The sequence below is a fragment of the Melanostigma gelatinosum genome (genome assembly GCF_949748355.1).
Source record: "Melanostigma gelatinosum genome assembly, chromosome: 23".
NCBI lineage: Eukaryota > Metazoa > Chordata > Actinopteri > Perciformes > Zoarcidae > Melanostigma > Melanostigma gelatinosum.
In genome coordinates, this window is record NC_136656.1 from 1,761,002 (window position 1) to 1,780,482 (window position 19,481).

The 19,481-nt window shown below is 39.8% G+C and overlaps 2 protein-coding genes across 2 annotated transcripts in view; one reads left to right on the forward strand and one right to left on the reverse strand.

Annotated features, from left to right (window-relative positions):
* The window catches only part of LOC306796459 (type II inositol 3,4-bisphosphate 4-phosphatase-like), an 18,024-nt gene extending 16,413 nt beyond the window's left edge, over positions 1-1,611 (reverse strand). The window contains exons 1-4 of the mRNA XM_079295382.1: positions 1,571-1,611; positions 1,043-1,239; positions 699-757; positions 340-421 (exon numbers count right to left, since the gene is read on the reverse strand). Coding sequence (XP_079151508.1) covers positions 340-421; positions 699-757; positions 1,043-1,145 — 244 coding nt within the window. The 5' untranslated portion in view covers positions 1,146-1,239; positions 1,571-1,611. The remainder of the gene's footprint in view (positions 1-339; positions 422-698; positions 758-1,042; positions 1,240-1,570) is intronic.
* A 3,221-nt stretch (positions 1,612-4,832) lies between these two features.
* On the forward strand, positions 4,833-16,692 carry LOC306796461 (broad substrate specificity ATP-binding cassette transporter ABCG2-like; the record flags this gene model as incomplete). The annotated part of the gene is made up of 18 exons (XM_079295385.1): positions 4,833-4,889; positions 4,975-5,105; positions 9,200-9,259; positions 9,408-9,522; positions 9,616-9,768; positions 10,402-10,559; positions 10,728-10,830; positions 11,103-11,151; positions 11,240-11,338; positions 11,447-11,545; positions 11,899-12,047; positions 12,635-12,717; positions 13,312-13,401; positions 14,027-14,151; positions 14,762-14,916; positions 15,910-15,999; positions 16,288-16,364; positions 16,545-16,692. 18 exons carry the CDS (start codon positions 4,833-4,835, stop codon positions 16,690-16,692), a joined length of 1,941 nt encoding a protein of 646 aa, XP_079151511.1.
* Between the last annotated feature and the right edge of the window lie 2,789 nt (positions 16,693-19,481).

Genomic DNA, 19,481 nt, shown 5'->3' on the forward strand with positions numbered 1-19,481 from the left:
AGCCCCGCCCTAAAGCGTCCCCTGCTTTATGGTCTGTGTGACTCTAAATGGACCATAATGTACTAAATGAACATCATGCTGTATTGAAGAAGACTTGAAACTAGAGATTGAGACATAAACTCATGTTTACAATGTTTACTGAGGGAATAAATCAAGAGAGAAGTAGAGTCATTTTCTATAGACTTCTATACAACCAGAGGAGTCGCTCTGACGTCTGTAAACCATCAAACATTCTAAATATCATCCTTTTTACAGAAGACATTGAACACATCATGATGACGTTGTGGATGAATGTGACGTACTTAATGCAGCTTTGACGGAGTAGAATGAGTTACTTACTGACAGACAGTCGTCTGTCATCGTCTGGAAGCTTCTTCACGTCACATCTCTCCAACAGCAGCACCTCCTCCAGTTTACCACCCTGAACACATAAATACACATAAATACACAAAGACATATTTTAATACTTCTGTTTACGTTTGTAGATTTCTCCTAAATTCACCAAAAGTTACCATTAATGCCTCATTTACATATTTAAACATAACACTTCAGAAAATTTGTAATACAAAAAATAATTGTGTTGACGTCAGTAATCAGCTGGTGAAGTTTCATGTTGATATCTGTCCGTTAATTATTGTACCCTATTCACCTGTAGTGTCTCACCTTTTATATACAAAACCACAGAAGAAGAGTCTCACCTGTTTCTTCAGGATGAAGAGCAGGTTTCCTCTCAGACGACAGAACTTCTCACAGAGATCTGACACGGGGGAGGAGGAGGAAGAGGAGGAGGAGGAGGAAGAGGAAGAGGAGGGTTTATCTGTTAGTTTACTTGTATTTGTTTACGCTGCCTTCATTGAAGCATTCAGAAGCTTCTTCTTCTTCTGTTTGTCACATGGTACGTTGCAGGAAGTGAAGTCAGAGTGAGTCAGGATGGAAATAGAAGGAGATGACTGCTGCCGAGGAGCCGCTGAGCAAGGCAGCTGACCGCGGACAGAGGGAACAGAGAGAGAAGAAGAGATGAGTAGAGCAGCATGCGTCTCACCCGTCTGCCGTCGTCCTACTCGCAGCGTTCCTTCTCTCTGGAAGTTTCCAGATGTTTGTCTGGACAGAAACAGCAGCTGGCTGTGGTTCACCCTCAGCTTCATCGTCCTCAGAGCACATCAACCGTCTGCTGTCATCTTCATCATCATCATCAGATCTTCATCATCTTCATCTGATCTTCTTCATCTTCATCACAACCTAAACAAATGCACAGAAATTAAAAAAACATACATACATATTCATGTATACACATACATATATAATATACTGTACATATGCATACACAAATACATATATGTAAAAAATAAATCAACACCTACAACTTATTCTATGTAAATATACATGTTAAACATTAACGTAACGTTACTTTTTACGACAGTTTCTATCTTACCACCGTTAACCTTACTTGGTTCACACGATGGTAAACTTCTCCAAACACACGTTTATCTGAACCAAACGGCTTCGTATTAAACAAAGTGTACATGATCTGACATTATAACATAACATTAGGTTTATTGACATCACTTACCGGAACATTTAAGAGTTGCTGAGACTGAAACCTACTTTTACAGCCGCTGTTTGTTGTTAGTAGTAAACCACAGCGGATGAGCTTTGGACCGCTCAAGTCTCGCGAGAGTTGCGTCCTCTCGGCTGCGCTGCTCATGAAGATCCACAAGATGTCGCGAGAGACTACTCCACTACATTACATACAGCTAAATATCACACAAACCTTTAAATAACTCGATTTATTTCGGTAGCAGTACCATAGTGTAAAAATCTAATATTATACATTATTTTGAAATGGGACATTCTGCATAATGACTACTTTTACTTGTTGTTAGAGAGTATTTTGGCATTGTAGAAATTCTAATTCTACTTAAGTAAAATATCTAAATACTTCCTCAACAACACACAAACATACATTTATTAATTATTATTTTTATGGAGCTGAAAAAGAAAATTAAAACGTAAAATTAAATAGAAATAAAAAAGTGAATGTAACACAACATAACATAACAACATTACGCAACACAACATTGAGTTTTCACTTCTGTCACCTCGTGTACATTTGGCTGATAATATGTTGAATGCAGCACGTGTATAATATGTAAAACTTAAAATTAAATGGAAAGAAAAAGTTTAAACAAGTTAATAAAATATAAAGCAATACAATATGAAACACGATGAGTTTTTATTTCCGTGAAAGACTTTAAGTACATTTTGCTGATAATCTGTTGAATGCGGTCTTGCATAATATGTAAAAGTTTAAATTAAATGGAAAGAAAAAGTTTAAACAAGTTAATATAATATAAAACATAATACAATTCAAACAAGTTAACCAAATACAACATAACACAATATAACCTAACGTAATGTAACGTAACCTAACGCAACGCAACATAATATAACATATTATATTAGAATATAATACAATACAATATATTACAATATTATATAAAACACAATGAGTTTTTCCTTTCGTTATTTTAAGTACATTTGTCTGATATTCTGTCGATGCAGCACTTGTACATCGTGGTATTATTACCACCACTAAAGAGAATAGAGTGACACACACACACACACACACACACACACACACACACTCATGCTGCCCTTCACCCCACTTCTCTTATCAGCCCCTCAGTCATAAACCAGGCTTTACTCTGTCACGAAACAAACTGCTCTCTGTGCTGTGGTTCGGCCGTCTGGACGTCCGTCAGCAGCAGCTGTCTCACTGGGACTTTGCAGCTTCAGCAGGCGAGTAATAAACTCTTTTACTCCAGTTGTCACCTTTTGTAGGAAGACAAATCTGAAGTGTGAGCTGCTGAGATTAATCCACACCAGGTTCAGGTAGAGGAGGTGACAGCAGTTTTTCCTGGAAAGCAGTGGGTGGAAAGTACATTTACTGAATTTAAGGTACTTTTCTGCAACTTGATACTTTTATTTCAGAGCCAGATATTGTACATTTTACACCGCTGTGTTTATTCTATTTAAACTATTTTACATGAAGATTCAGATTAAAAATACAAACTTTGATGTAATATCATAGAATAAGATGAAACTTTATGTTTACTCGCTTCTACTTTCAAAGTGATGTACACATTAACGCATCAATTATAGTCCAATAATGTAATATACATTATTCTTTTACTTTTGATACTTGAAAGACTTGACACCAAGACTTTTGTACTTTTAATTAAAAACCTATTACTTTTACTTGTAACAGAGTATTTCTACACTGTGGTATTTCTACTTTTACTTTGAATCTAATCACATGATCTTCAGCCACAGATGGGAAACAGGCTTTGGGGATGATAACTAACTAGTGAGATTAGAGAACGTAGCATCAAGTATAGTAGTCTACAGAGCTGCCAACGTTAGCTTAAACCCTGATATAGCATTTTATCACGGCTCTGCTGTCTGTCTTCTAAATTACAACATGACCCCACAAAATAATGTAGTTTTATAAGCTCCTTAGCTTCAGAAGTAGGCAACACTCAGTAACATTAGTCGCTAAATTAGTTAGCCAGGTATGCTAAAATTTGCAGTTTACGTTAGCATACAAACACCCAGCTTCGATCCTTTCGTGTGTGTTTTTGGTATTGGAATATTAAGAAAATCCTCCAATCTATTTTGTGGTGTTTAAATTAAACCTAATTACTAAGCGGATTAACCGATTGCTAGATCCGTGAGCTGGTTTAATGCGGTTCCCGATTGGTAAAACACCAGAATTCGCGAAGCTAACGGAACTCTTATTGAACCTTTTAGTCTTGGTTGTCTTTTTTAGTAGGTTTCTGAGTTTTTAGTCCAAGCTGTCGAACTTACTAGTGAAAATAACACTCATCAATAGCTAGTTAGCTAATTACCGTTAGTCCCGTGAGCTAGTTGTTGGAATTGTCACGGGGTGTGGTGGAGGACTCAAATGCAGGCCAGACAGAGAAGCGTGAAGCAGGTATTTAATGACATTAAATCAACACAGGAAACAACGGGGGATCCACGGACAAGACAAGAGACAAATCCAGCAGAATGAGGCAGGCAGGCGGGAACAAGACAAGCCAAACGGGCGGGTAGACATGAAAATGATCTGGCAGTGAGTGAGTGACTGGGGTTTAAATAGTGGCTGCAGTGGAGTGAGCAGGTGAGAGTAATGAGCTGACGAGGTGGGAGTGACTGGCAAGTGAGCTGAATAAACTGATTAGGTGAGAGATGGAGAAAACAGGATCATGGTGGCAGAGCTGTGACAGGAATAGAAACATCACACCACCGTGCAATAGCGAGTGGACGACCATTATACAGTATTTTGCTGTTAGCGAGATGCACACAACCAAGCAAATTAACAAATTATAAAAGGTAAACAGTGGCGTGTGAAGTGGGTATTTCAGCAGCGTAGGTGCGTGCATGAATGAAAAGTGTGTATGCAATGTTGTATGGTGTAGAAACAAACCATAACGTCAACCAAAAACCAAAATGGCCGTCTCAGGAAGGAGAGAGGGGCCAACTGAGCACACAGGGCCCATGTGTTGCTGATGACCACCTAAAATACCTGCAGGGAAAGCATCCACGCAAATGGAGTAACAGGCAGAGAGGGTCGTCACACATTACGTGGAGGAATTAACAAACAATTTTAATTAACGTTGATTCAGTTGATTAAGAAACTTATTAATTTATACTAAAAATGAATCATTAAAATTGCAAAAACAAAGCTTTGCTAGCTTGAAAAGGGACAGGAAAATCTTACTGTAAGAAATGTTCGCCTCGGTAAAATGTTTCTTCCGTGTTTCAGGTTAATAATGTCGGAGACCCAAGTTACGATGGAGCTTGGGCCGAATGGAGCCTCAACACACCAGGTACCTTCCTTCCTCTCTTCACGTTAACGTCACAGTTTTTGTAAATAACGGCAGTTTTGAGGTGAATTAACAGGTTTTTTTTCAGTCTGCAGGTGTCGGCCAACAGCGGCGAGGTGCCACCGTCAGCTTTCATAACATCGACTACAAGGTGAAACAGGGAGGAAGCTGCCTGTGTCGGAAGAAGGGCACGATCAAAGACATCCTCATCGACCTCAAGTGAGTACACTAAAAACTGCTTTTTGAAATTAGCCACGTTAATGTGTGTAAATATATCGCTTAGACGCTTCGTCACTAAGCTTTTAGGGTTAAATATAACGCAGAGAAATGTGATTCTGTTGTGCTACTTTCGGGTTAACCAGATCTTTACAAACTTGCTAGCTGGGTCGCTAACGGAAAAATAAGTTCACACAGATAATTCACTAGACATATAATACCTTTGACTCCTGTATAATAACTAATATTCCTCTTTTGTGGAGCAGTTTCCAGTCGTTGAATAAAACCGGACGTGTTCAACGCAGCTAATAAGCTATAGCATCCGCCATTTTGATTGGCCTGTGGCTCTTCGTTGCTCCCAAAGGTCACAACTCCTCCCTTTCCCAAAACGGAGGGAAAGTGAGCCGCCGAGTTCAAAACCGTGGCAACACCGGGGTATCTTTTTAGGACCTTCGCCATGCTTAGAAGCTATCCATACCATAATAACACAACTTTAAGAGCAAGGACATTCAGATGGCGCTTTGGTGTTACCACGGTTTCACAAGCTTTACGGCGAACTACAGTGGCCTTAAGGTAAAGTAAATATGTGGAAGTCTCCTTCTATAGCCAGTGTTTGGTTTGTCCCTTCTAGGCTCCTGTAGAAACATGGAGGGCCAGCTCCTTATGTACGTATGAAGGGCTCATTTTAAGCTGACGAAAACACAACGATTCTTAGTTTCAGGTGATTATACACTGATGAAAACATCGTAATTATTATATTACATTTTTTCTAATACATCCCCTTAAATCTTACTCACTGAACCCTTAAAACAAAGCAACTAAAGCAAGTTTCACCCCTCTGAGACTTTAAAGCTTGAGCTAAACTGAGGCTGTTGTGCGGTTATGCTTCGTTTGTTTGTCTACGTGCCGACAGGACGACACCTGGAACGCTAACGTGACTCGATCAAGGCCCACATGGATCAAACACACACTCGTGTTTGGAGGCAGAGGAAGGAAGTTTTCTTTGTCGAGAAACTCACTTTTCCTCTGACAAAACACACGTACAGAAGCTTGTAAGAAAACAATGACTCTCAGGTTAAACCAACAAACAGAAACAGTGGCAGGATGCCGAGCTGCCTCCAGACCTTTTTTTAAACTCACTGAACGGGAAAATGTTGGCTGGCTAGTTATAGTGACCTGAAGAAATCTGTCGGTTTGGTCCAGGCTGAAATATCTCAGTCAATAAATTGCCATGAAGTTAAGCACAAACATTCATGGATTAATCCTAAGGACTTTGATGTGCTGATTTTTCCTCTAGTGCTAGAGGAAATGTGGTTTTGAGTGAAATAATTCAGACGCTCATGGACGGATTTCCATGAAATGTGGCACAAACATTCATGGTCATCGGATGAATGACTTTTTCCTTTGGCGCCACCATGAGGTTTATGTTTTGGCACTAGGCGTTGTGTCAAATCAAGAGGATACATCCTAACTATTTTGGTAAACCCTCAGACTTTTCCTCAAGCTCCACCAACAGGTAATGGATTATAATCCTGGTTTATTTAATGGATTGGTACAAAATTTAGTAGTCAGTCATGGTACCAAGAGGATGAAACCAACTGACTGATTATCTGACTTTTCCTCTCGTGCAACTATTAGGTTAAAATATTTGTTGTTCTTTAAATACCTCAAATACTTGATACATTTCTATTAAATGTGGCACGAGTATGCAGTGTGCCACATTTACTGTTCCCCAAGTGCCACCAAAGGGTAGACATTTGGTAAAAATTTGGTAGACATTCATGGTTCTCGGAGGATGAACCCTACTGATCCTCTCACTTTTTTGATGTGTCCATCTAAACTACAGACCCTCAAAGTATTTTAATTATGTTATGAAATGTTATGAAAATGTTCGAAGTCTTTGTTTATGATCTCGTGAAACATTGTGAACATTGTGTGTTTTTATAGGTTGGTGTCACTGGTATTTTATTGTTCAGTGTGTAATCATTGACCAGTCTGACTTGAAGTTGAGTTTAGAGCTTTATTTATTCATTTTTAATGTTTTCGATGAACAGAAGACGCGTCATCGTCACACACACACACGCCAGGGTGAGGCCACTGTGAGTGCGAGTCCAGTCGTTCTCAGGGATGGAGAAGATGCTGTTCCTGCTTTCCACCTGTTGTTGCTAATATCTCACGGACTAACCCGCTTCACAACACATCTAGTTAAGAGTTGAAGCTAAACCACCTGTGTGTCAGAGCGTCTTCTTTGTACGGGAAGCGCGTGCGTGCCTCACCCGGAGATTCAAACCTTTGCTCTATGACACACGCAACATGAGCACACACATAATACTTATACGTTTAATGCCTGTAAATACCGTGAGCATATTTCTACAATCAGCTCAACCACACATTCTTTTAACGCTCTCTTTTGTCATGAAAAGTTATTTTTTCTTAAAAATGTAGTGAGTGTCTCAAATCTGACAGCAGTTTGAGAAAAACATCTGTTAGTCTGTTATCACGAGGAGGCAGGAAGTTAAACATTTGGTTTGCTTCCATTGGTTTAATTATACGTAGAGGTGGTAAACTCGGCTTTGGCTAATCTTCACTTTCTTGAGAACCATCTGTACGATGGTTGACCCCGAACCATCGTTTAGGAGGCAAAACGAAACTGCAGCGTCACGTGTTGAAAATAAATGATGAAATGTGCTGTTTTATTCAGGAGGAAGTCCTTATCTTGAGTCAGCAAAAAGACCAAAAGATCAATCGAACTGTTGCAAAACAGCAACTGAAATGTCACGATTTACTCAGTTTGCAAAAACCACGAAATACCTCTTTCAATTCCTCAAATATATTACAACAAGCGTAATCACAGAGTTCCCCAGCAGTCGCTTTGAAGAAACGCAGAGGGGAAAGAAACTGCTGCAGAATTCTTTGACGTGAGATGAATGAGCACTATGGTGTGTACGACCATTAGCTTAGCTTAGCACAAAGACTGGAAACGGGGGGGGGGGGGGGGAAACTGCTAGCCTGGCTCTGCACCAGCTCCTCTAAAACTCTATATATCTTGCTTGAAAATAACAATGTGAAATGAAGGACATAACCATCATAAAGGAAGTAAAACCAAACTGTAGTGTGTTGAAATAATGACATGATAGATTTTGGACAGAAGGAAGTCCAGATGCTGAGTCAGCAAAAAGACCAAAAGTTGACTCAAACGGTTTGAAAACAACTGAAATGCTTCAGTTCCTCATAAAATACAACCGACGTGAAACTGCCTCGTCATTTCAAACAAAACATTTGTCGACATTAGAATCGAGATGGATTAGCAAATATGAGTGTAGATGGTTAGCTTAGCTTAGCACAAAGACTGGAAACAGGGGAAAACTGCTAGCCTGGTTCCGTACCAGCACTTATAAAACATATCATATCCTGTTTGATTAATCTGTACAGAAATTAGCTTGTAAGGACAAGTTGTGATTTATTTTTTAATTTTCCATTTGGTTTTATGCTAAGCTAACTAGCTCCTGGCTGTAGCTTCATATTTACCATTCAGACATGAGAGTGATATCAATTGTCTCATCGAACAGCAACTATTCGCAACTATTTTTAAACCCCAAAAGCAATGTTCCTGCCTTGGCTGGACAATAATTTATTCTGTTTTATTATTTTAAAATGAACAAGAGGCTTTACCTGAAGTAAATCCCACAATAAAAGTTAACTTTTATTCACGTTTAAAGAAAGATCGTAGATATTTTGTCAAGATTAAGGACTTTTTAATCAAGTATGAAGTTGGAAACAGAATCTTTAGTTAAAGAAGTTTTATTCTACTTCTAGCTGTTAAGATTCAAAATATTCAGGAGGAGAGAGTCGGGTGAATTTGGAAAGTCAGTTCCATTTTCTTCTGTACGATATAGTTTTATTATTTTAGTGTATTTTCCTTTTAAAATGGCAAACGGGTTGAAAATATGTGGTGTATAAAAAAACTGATTTCGAAAATTATTAAAATAGTTTTGGTTTTCTGTGTTTTCATGTATCTGGTATCTATGCATTTAAATGCCTCTTGCATATGAAAGTCTGTAAAATCACTCCACTGTTGTTTTCTTTCCGTCTCTCAGTGGGTTAATGAAGCCGGGTATGAACGCCATCATGGGAGCGACAGGAAGTGGGAAGTCATCGTGAGTGTCTTCATGGGTTTTGATGCTTGGTGTTTCTCCATTTGCATGTAGTCAGCGCTGTGTTCGCCATTTCCGTAGCTTTCTCTTGGACGCATGCTCGTCCATACATCATATTCTTCCTTTTCAATGGGATCCGTTTGTCCTTCAGGTTCCTGGATGTTCTGTCAGCCAGGAAGGACCCTGCAGGTCTGTCGGGAGAGGTTTTGATCGACGGAGCTCATCAGCCTCCAAACTTCAAGTGTCTGTCTGGATACGTGGTGCAGGTGAGTGAGACGGACAGGAAGTCGCACAGGAAGTCACATTTTAAGAAATGCCGCGGTCATGACATTGATTTCCTTGATGTTTCTCGTCTCCAGGACGACGTGGTGATGGGAACTCTGACGGTCAGAGAGAACTTCACTTTCTCCGCGGCGCTGCGACTACCGACGACCGTCTCTCAGAAGGAGAAGGAAGAAAAGGTCAACAAACTGATCCAGGAGCTGGGACTGGGCCGAGTGGCCGACTCCAAGGTGAGGAAGAGGAGGAGGAGAAGGTGACACAAAATTCTGTCAGAAAGAGAGACAGTACAAACAAAAGGTAGGAAAGAAGTGAAGAGAAAGAAAGAAGGGTGAAGAGAAAGTGAGGAAGACTGAAAGAAAAGAGAGATCACTTTGTTTTATTCAAAACATACATGGAGGTCCGTATTCTGAACCAACAGACCGGATCCACTCTTTCCTGTCTTACCTTTCACAATAAAAAGCCCAGAAATGTAATCAGATTTCTTGTTAAGTCACGCCCCCTGGTGTGTCAAGGCCTTAAGGAGGAAAGAAGTCAGGAAAGAAACATTGACTAAAGATGGAATGAGATCAAATTGAGGGGGGGAAAGAAGAAGGCGAGGAGAAATGGGAGACGGAGTGACAAAGAAAATTAAAGACAGAGTCGGGGGGGGGGGAGCAAAAAATAAATATACAAAGTGCAACGAAATATACAGACCAATAAGAAACAAGACAAACAAGACACAGTGCAACAAAACAGGAAAGAAGGCAAGAAATAATGAAATAAAATAATTATAGCGAGGGTGACAAGAAAACGGGAAACGAATAACAAAAAGGAATGGAAGTACACACCTGTGTGTGTGTGTGTGTGTGTGTGTGTGCGCGCAGGTGGGCACTCCGCTGATTCGAGGGGTCTCCGGCGGCGAGAGGAAGAGGACGAACATCGGCATGGAGCTGATCATCGACCCGCCCGTCCTCTTCCTGGACGAACCGACCACCGGCCTCGACGCCAGCACCGCCAACTCTGTGCTGCTGCTGCTGAAGAGGTGCACACACCTACACACACACACACACACACACACACACACACACCTCTACACACACACACGCACACACAGTCTGACAGTTCAGCTCTGTTTTAAAACCTTTGCGTCATGTTTTAAATGTCTCTGATCGAGGGGGGAACTAATGTTTTCTGGTCATTGTTTCTTCAGGATTGCCAACAGCGGTCGCACCATCATATTCTCCATCCACCAGCCCCGATACTCCATCTACCGCCTGTTCGACAGCCTCACCCTGCTGGTCAACGGCAAACAGGTCGCCCACGTCTGCTCAGTGAAATACATTTATGTCTGATTTACTGTTTCTTTTGAAACTCTTTCTGTCTTTATCATTATTTCGCTCTTTGTCCTTTTTCTTGTCGCTCGTGTCTTTTCGGCTGCTCTTTTGTTTCTTATGAAGCTTCCTCCCTTTTTTCTTCTCACCTCTAGAAAACGCATCTTCCATTGTCATGTTCTATGTTGTGTACTGTCTTTATTCATATAGAAATGAACATTAATTCTTGTTTCCACTGTGGTTAAAATGATCAGGTTTACCACGGCCCGGCTCAGAGCGCCCTGGAGTATTTCTCAGACATTGGTAGGAGCATGACGTTAATCCAATGCAACACAACTTGATGCTGAGGTGATGTACTCTATGTAATTCGGTTTGGAACTTCATTTCCCAGGATACACCTGTGAGCCCCACAACAACCCTGCTGACTTCTTCCTGGACATCATCAATGGAGACTCAACCGCCGTCACCCTCAATAGCATTGACGGAGAAGGTGAGTTAGTTTGGGGTCTGATTTGGGACCGAGACAATATAAATAAAGTATTGTTGAAATGTATTTTTATTGTTTGGATCATTCTGAATGACTCTTTTTTCCCTCCAGATTCAGAATCGTTGACGAAGTCCAGACGAGGTATCGAGGAGAAACTCGTGGAGAATTACAGAAGCTGCAGCTACTTCAGAGAGACCAAGGCAGAGTTGGGTTCGTACAAACCGGTCGTTCTGAGAATTTAAGTCAAACAAGAGTTACAGACCGTGTTGGAAGAAGCACTCATGAAATCAATCACTTTTCTTCCTAAACTGAACTCTGTTGTTTCCTGTAACGAGCAGAAATTGACACGTGTTGCTGTACTTCCGTAGAAAGAGTACGTTTCATTCAAACCGTTGTACGAGGATACTTTGCAGAAACATGCACGTTATATTACTAGATTATAGTTAATGATGCATTAATGTTGCAGCTGATGAATACGGAGCTAATGTTGATTATTATTCATAGTGCTGGGTAGCTTGTCAATTCCACCAAATCAGAAGAATATCACCTTCTGCGTCTCTCAGAGAGGATAAGTAACGGTCAGCAGCAGACGACCACCACCGCTCCCTCCAGAACCATCACCTACAAGACCGGCTTCCTGACCCAGTTCAGATGGGTCCTCAAGAGAACGTTCCGCAACCTGATGCTCAACCCTCAGACCTCCGTGGCTCAGGTAGGAACATCGAGGCCTCCTAAGAAGTCCACACTGAAACTGTAAAGGAATGAAACTTGCATATTCATGTTTTAAACACTGGAGTTTGGTTTATTGCTCACCTCCATCTTTGTTCGTTATTGAATACAGAAAATTGTAAAATGCTTCACAAATAAACACTTAAATAAACCCGTTTAATTTAGTTGGAGCAGCATCTAGTGGGCACAACAGGAACTGCATCTCCTATACATAAAGCAACAGTTTGTAATTTTGGGAAATACGCTTATTTGTTTTATGGCAAAAAATCAATACGACTGTCATGTCCAATTAAATGTAACGCTCATCTAGAGACAAATCAGATCCCCACGTTTTATAATTGTGGTTAAACAAATGCTTCATTCCGGTCAATAAGCATCTGAACTCTCCTTTTGAGAGCGAGATGAGATTGATATCGGGATGTGGCTAGCTTAGCTTAGCACAAAACATCCCAAGATGTTGAGATGTTCCTTAAGATCGTGCTTCAACGTGCTGTGGTTGCTGCACATGTTCATCACAGCGACTCATTGCATTCGTTTGCTGACTATAAATGTGTTTTTATTCTGTTTTAGTTAGCAGTGACGTTGTTCCTGGCTCTCGTCGTAGGAGCCATTTTCTTTAACGTCCAGGAGGATCAGAGTGGAATACAGAACAGGTATTACATTATATTCTGGTTTTATTTGGCACATGTGTAATTCAGTATTTGGTGCAACTTAGTTTTCCTGTTTAAAGTTGTGATAGTCGTGTGACACAGTAGTAGTAGTAGTAGTGTTGTACACTTGTAGTTGTCTAGCAGATGTAGTAAAACTACTATTGGCAGCAGTACTAGAATCAAAACAGCTTTATTGTCGTAGGTTTTCATATACAAGAAATGTGTCTTACATTTGGTCTTATATTTGGTGTATAACATGTATTTAAATGTAAAATGTAACCGTTGTATTGAGACAAACAATGAAACATACGTAGACAAACCACTACTTGAAATATCAATGACTGAAAAAGAACAATTAAGAAAAACAATAGGGAAAAAGTGTTTGTATTAAAATGTTTAAAATGAAAAGAGTTTTGAGGATGTAATGTGCAATAGTGGAAGTAAACTAAATACCATAAGCAGCAACAGTACCATTGGCCATACTCGGTATATTACAAAATGTGACATTAATAATATTACAATATTCTCATTGTACCGTATATTGTACTTGGTTAACGTATCAGTGTGTGTATTGATGAGCTTGTTGTTGTGTTTCAGGTTCGGTGCGCTCTTCTTCATCACTGTGAATCAGTGTTTCAGCTCGCTGTCGTCTGCTGAACTCTTCATCGCAGAGAGGAAACTCTTCATGTGGGTTCAACACACAAAAAGTACACATACTTATGAGGACATCATGTTGATTTCCCTTAATGCCCCTAAACCGCCGTGAAACTAATTTAACATTTTGGGTATTACGCTGACAGATATCCATCATGTCTTTGTGCTGGATGTGGTTAGCATAGCTTAGCATACAGACTGGAAACAGCTAGCTTAGCTCTGTCCAAAGTTCTCCACAGCAGATTTGTTTACACAATTTATCCCATATGTTAAACGTGTAAAAAGGACAATTTATGATTTTGTGGGTAGTTGCGTGCTAGTTTCCTTATGTTTTCAGTCTTTATGCTAAGCTAATGTCCAGACTCTTTACTCAACCAATGAGACTACCATCATCTTATCTCACGCTCGGAGAGAAAGTTAAAATGCATGTTTCCCAAAATGAACTATTCCCATCGATAATATAAAAAAACCTTATGGGGACCTAAACGGGTTGAGTCCCCACAATGTTACTCAAATATACACTTACACACACACACTGTGACAACTTTGTTGCGATTTCTCAGCCTCTTTCTGGTTTACAGTGTCGTTTTGACAAATGTGTAATCCAGAGCTTCTCGATGAGGTTCGTCAATTAAACTTTGTGTTTTTCTCTCGTCAGTCACGAGTATATCAGCGGGTACTACAGGGTGTCGGTGTACTTCCTGTCTAAGATCCTGTCTGACATCATCACGCTGAGGACCTTCCCCGCCATAATCTTTAGCTGCGTGGCATACTTCATGATTGGTAGGAAGACACACACACACTGTGCTACGTTGTGAGGTTTTGGTTTTTAACGACAGAATATTAATTTTAAACTTTTAATTATCGAGAAATCCTTTAAGTCATTTGTGAAGAAGAAATGTACAAAAAAAATGTATCTGGTTCTCAAATGTGAGAATTAAAAAATGTAAACTGCAAATTTCACCTCAGTTTTCACAATTTTCTGACATTTTATATGTTAAATGATTGATAAAATAAATTAAAATAATTACACATGGATTCATAGTTGAAATAGTTAGTTGTAGCTTTACTTATTTATGTTCCTACATTTAAGACCTTGCTCTTTATTTGGAGTTTATATTTGAAGTTCAGTCTATTTTTAGTTCATCTCAAGGTATTTTTACATTGAAGGTTAATATTTAAATTCTTTAAGTGCTACTTGGGTCTTAACTTTTCTACGGTTGAGATAAATAATAAATCCCAACTTTCTATTTTGCAAATTATAATTATTTTCATGCTTTAAATTTACCACGATGGTTTATTTTTGTTCTTCTTTCAAAACGTCAAACTATTACTTGTAGACATATTTCTTTCACAATCTTAGTTTTTCTCTGATTACCTCGTTCTTCTGAAGGTCTGAAGCAGACAGCCGGAGCATTTTTCATCTTCATGTTCACCGTGACTCTGGTCGCCTACACCGCCACCGCCATGGCTCTGGCCATCTCAGCCGACCAGACGGTGGTCGCCATCGCCAACATCTTCATGACCATTGCCTGCGTCTTCATGATGGTGACACACAGACACAGAGCAGCAAAAACACTCAAATGATCGTCTTCGTTCAGTTCTGTTTCTAATTGAACAGCTTCCACGGTCATAATCTCAATTCCAATTTAGTCTTCCACACTTAATTAACCGTTATTTTGACATCTGGACGCTCCCCGTTGATGGCAAACTGTTTGACCAATCAGACCTTTTTAAAAGTTATCATTACATTATATTATATAACACTTTGCAAAACACGTTACAAAGTGCTTCACAAGGCACAAAAAAACAAGATAAAAACGTTATCTAGGAGGTATAAACCCCTTTGTCTTTTTATATTTACTATTAAATATAGTTTTATTTATACTCATTTGTAAGATGAAGCACTTCATGTGAAGAAAGTGTTTTTTGGAATAAATTGAACAGGCCAAAATTAAGATAATCCATGCGGCAATCTCCTTAATTACCACCTAAAAACCTGCATTCTCTCGAGTGACCACCAGGGGGCGACTCCTCTTGTTGTATAGAAGTCTATGAGAAAATGACTCTACTTCTCTTGATTTATTACCTCAGTGAACATGAGTTTATGGTCTCAATCTCTAGTTTCAAGTCTTCTTCAATACAGCATGATGTTCATTTAGTACATGATGCTCCATTTAGAGTCAAACAGACCATAAAGCAGGGGATGCTTTAGGGGCGGGGCTGGATTGACAGGTTTCTAACACGGCGTTGTCCAGTCTGGAAGTTGTCTGTTTGTCTCAAAACTTTAACTCTTTCAGTGTGTTTTCACGTCATGAAAGTTAATTGTAACATTGTCTGCAGCGTTCGGTTGTACTTAGCTCCGCCCTCTTGTGTCACTTCTGGCTCCAAAAACCAAGATGGCGACGGCCAAAATGCCAAACTCGAGGCTTCAAATTGGCAGTCCACAAACATTCATATTCACACAACACTCAGACGTCACAACTGTTGTGTTGAAGAAAAGTTGAATGTCTGACTTGTAAACTTTGTCTTTCTCTGCAGATCTTTGCAGGTCTGCTCGTGAATCTTCCCTCCATCGTCGCCTGGCTCTCCTGGTTGAAGTACTTGAGTATACCACGATACGGCCTCGGTGTATGTATATATACACACACACACACACACACTATAATGTACTTTAAATTCCTGTAGCTGATTCTGTTTCCCTTCTTTTGTGGTGTTCATACCGGAGCTCATAATGTAGCTTTTTGGTTTGTTTGTTCTTTGGGAAGAAAATAAAATTCTCTCTTCTTAGAAAACCACTTAACGAGAAACTGAGTCGAATTCGACAAAACGCTTTCTCTACATGAAACACTCTTCATTTTAAATACATTGTGATGTAGTAGTTTGGATGGTGTTGATGAGTATTTGTTGTGTTCTCAGGCTCTGCAGATTAATGAGTTTATTGGACTGAACTTCTGTCACGGTTTTAACAACAGCGTCACTCCACCTGGTCTCACGTAAGTTACATATTTACTTTTTCTTAGTTAGTGAGTTATAGTAAAGGTGAGCATGTTGATAAGACGCCTTGCCTACCTGCTGACAACGAGTGACTCATGTTAGTTATACGCCTGGTTAACTATGAAGCTGATGAGCTGGTCGATGGGTTGAGTAGTAACGGGTTCACTCACTGTTTCCAGCTGTACGGGGGAGCAGTTTCTGGAGAAGCAGGGCGTCGACTTCACCACCTGGGGCTTCTGGCAGAACCACATGGCTCTGGGAGTCATGACCGTCTGCTTCCTCACCATCGCTTACCTCAAACTGCGCTTCATCAAGAAGTTCACCTAGACCTCCACCACTGTGATGTCATTTAACAAATGTCTGTGCCTCTTACGACTGTTTTGGAGTTATTATTTGTAGTTTGTATTCATCCTTCAGATCTCGAATAAAGATGATTTGTTTGTAGAAATAAAACATTTGTGTAGAAGTTAAGCCTCTCTCTCGCTCTCTCGCTCTCTCTCGCTCTCTCTCGCTCTCTCGCTCTCTCTCTCGCTCTCTCTCTCATGTATACACAGTGTGTATGTATATATATTTGTTAAAATAGGATATTTAACAGATGTTTCAGCTGCATGCTAACGTATGTTTACCATATTAGCAAGCTAACATTTGCTCTTTGAGTGGAAAATAATTAGTTCTGCAGGTTTTTGGTGAAAAACCAAATTAAACATATTAACCTGAAGATGGCACGAGATTAAAAGTGAACGGATCACCAAAGTGACAACAATCCATCCTGAGGGGATGAGTGTGGTTGTCTATATCGCGAAGAAATATAAGTGAAAACTATGAATGTTAAAGGCAGAGGGTCACCAAAGTCTTCAGGATTCATCCTCTGGGGAACATGAACATTTCTACCAAATATCATGCCAATCCATGAAATAGTTGTTGATATACTTCAGTCTGGAACCTAAGAAAGCCTGAAAAACAATGTGCCTTTTGTAAGATATGACAAGATAATGAGAGAGGATCATGAACACACACACAGTAGGTGTGTGTGTGTGTGTGTGTGTGTGTGTGTGTGTGTGTGTGTGTGTGTGTGTGTGTGTGTGTGTGTGTGTGTGTGTGTGTGTGTGTGTGTGTGTGTGTGTGTGTGTGTGTAAGTAGACTCTCTTCCATAGCAACCGTGGATATAAACAGTCCCAACATGTGATGAAATCTCCAGTTGAGTAACCTCAGTCATGGCTGCAGGGAAACAGGTAGAGACTCATTGTACTCATGCACACCTGAGTAACTTTCCATAAACCGTTTACTGTGCCTTTGAGCAAGGCATTGACCCAACAGCTGAGACTATGAAGACAATTCAACCAAGCGATGGGACTTCTTCCTCAAATCTAATTCTGAGAAAGGGCAAAAGTTAGCCAACGTTGCTCCGTAAACCTTCCTCACATGAATAAAGTTTAAAAAAGCAGCGAGGATTAACCGGTTTCTACTCTGATGCAACTCAGAACCACAAACTCTCAGATCTGTTCAGACAAAACTTTACCGTCTAGACATTATGCATCTGTTCCCTTCATCCCTCCTCTTCACTCCTTCACTCCCTTCTCTTGTATCCTCCATCACCGTCCTCATCTGAAATCTTTGTCAGTCTGCAGTCTGTCCTCTTCACTCGTCTTTATTTTCCATTTTCCTACATTTGCTGTTTTCTATAATCATGTCCTGCAGGTCGACAGCTCCGTCCGTCTTGTTCCTCCTCTTCCTCAGAGTTCAGAGCATCCACTTGACTCACGGTGAGTATCTTAATCTGAAGAATCTTGCAGTTCAAGATGAATAGGAACCTAGTTGTCATAACGAGACATTTTGTGATTATCTTGGAACAAAGCTTATTTTCTAGCACGTTGTCTTGATGGCGGCTTAACTGGAAACAAAAGACGGGGACACAAGAAAAACACACCTAGGCGCTGTCGTCATGAAATATGCATCAAAGCCGACCGATCAGATAGCAGCACAGACAGCTTAATGCACACCGACACCAACCGACGACGGCACCGGTTGACCTCTGTACAGATAAGAAAGCGTTCTCTGTCACGTAGAGTGAAGGAAACGGCTCGAAGGTAAACTTAATTACAGGTACAAAGGGTTTAAAAAAAGCAACCGCAGCCTGTAAGACAATGAATCTATCAACATCTGGCGATAGCAGATATTATTCTGATTTATAATCATGTGTTAGTGTGTCAGCAAGCTTATGGTATTTTTAATTTCATGATCAATAATGTTATTATAAAAACATGTGTGGGATCACTTTCTATTAGGGGTGTAACGGTACGCGTATTCGTATTGAACCGTTCGGTTTAAAAAAAAAAATAAAAGCTTTATTTAACCAGGTCGTCCCATTGAGATTAAAAATCTGTTTTGCAAGATGTAAGTAACAATACTACATAACATTAAGGAGCAGTTTTTGTTTTTTATGCTTATGTGTTGCTAAGAAGACACCCCAGAAGATGGGTCACTCAGGTATAGTTCCATCATTGTTCAAAGTCAAAGAATAACTTCATGATGTTAGTTGTAATGAATAAATATATTTTAAAATCAAGTACATTTCTCTGCATTTATAGTTTTCTACTGTACCGAAACGTACCGAACCGTGGCTCCACTGTATCGAACACAACCCAACCGTGGATTTTGTGAACCGTTACACCCCTACTTTCTATAGTTGGTTAGTTCTTTATTAAATTGATGGCACCGGAGCTTCACATTTTCTTTCGAGGACCAACACACAGCTGTTTGTAAATCCATTCGTTTGTGTGTACAAATCAGGTAGCAGTTAAAAAAATTAAGAAATTTATTGTTGATTTTTGCAAAACTATAGAATCATGCAACTGGTTCCTGGTGTCCTGTAACTCATCAGGCTCTTCCTCACATGAACTTGCAATGTTTGATTTGATTTATTTGATTAATTCAACATGACAAACATGTTCTCTGTTTGAATCTCTTAACGTCCGCCTCCTCTTTGATTTGTAGAAAATTGTATGAAATTGCGGCATGATATTTTAATTCATACAATGCCCGCTATTAAGACCAAGTTGTTTTTAATTTGTAGTGTTAACACATGGCTGTAGAGACCACTGACCCAGAGTGACTTG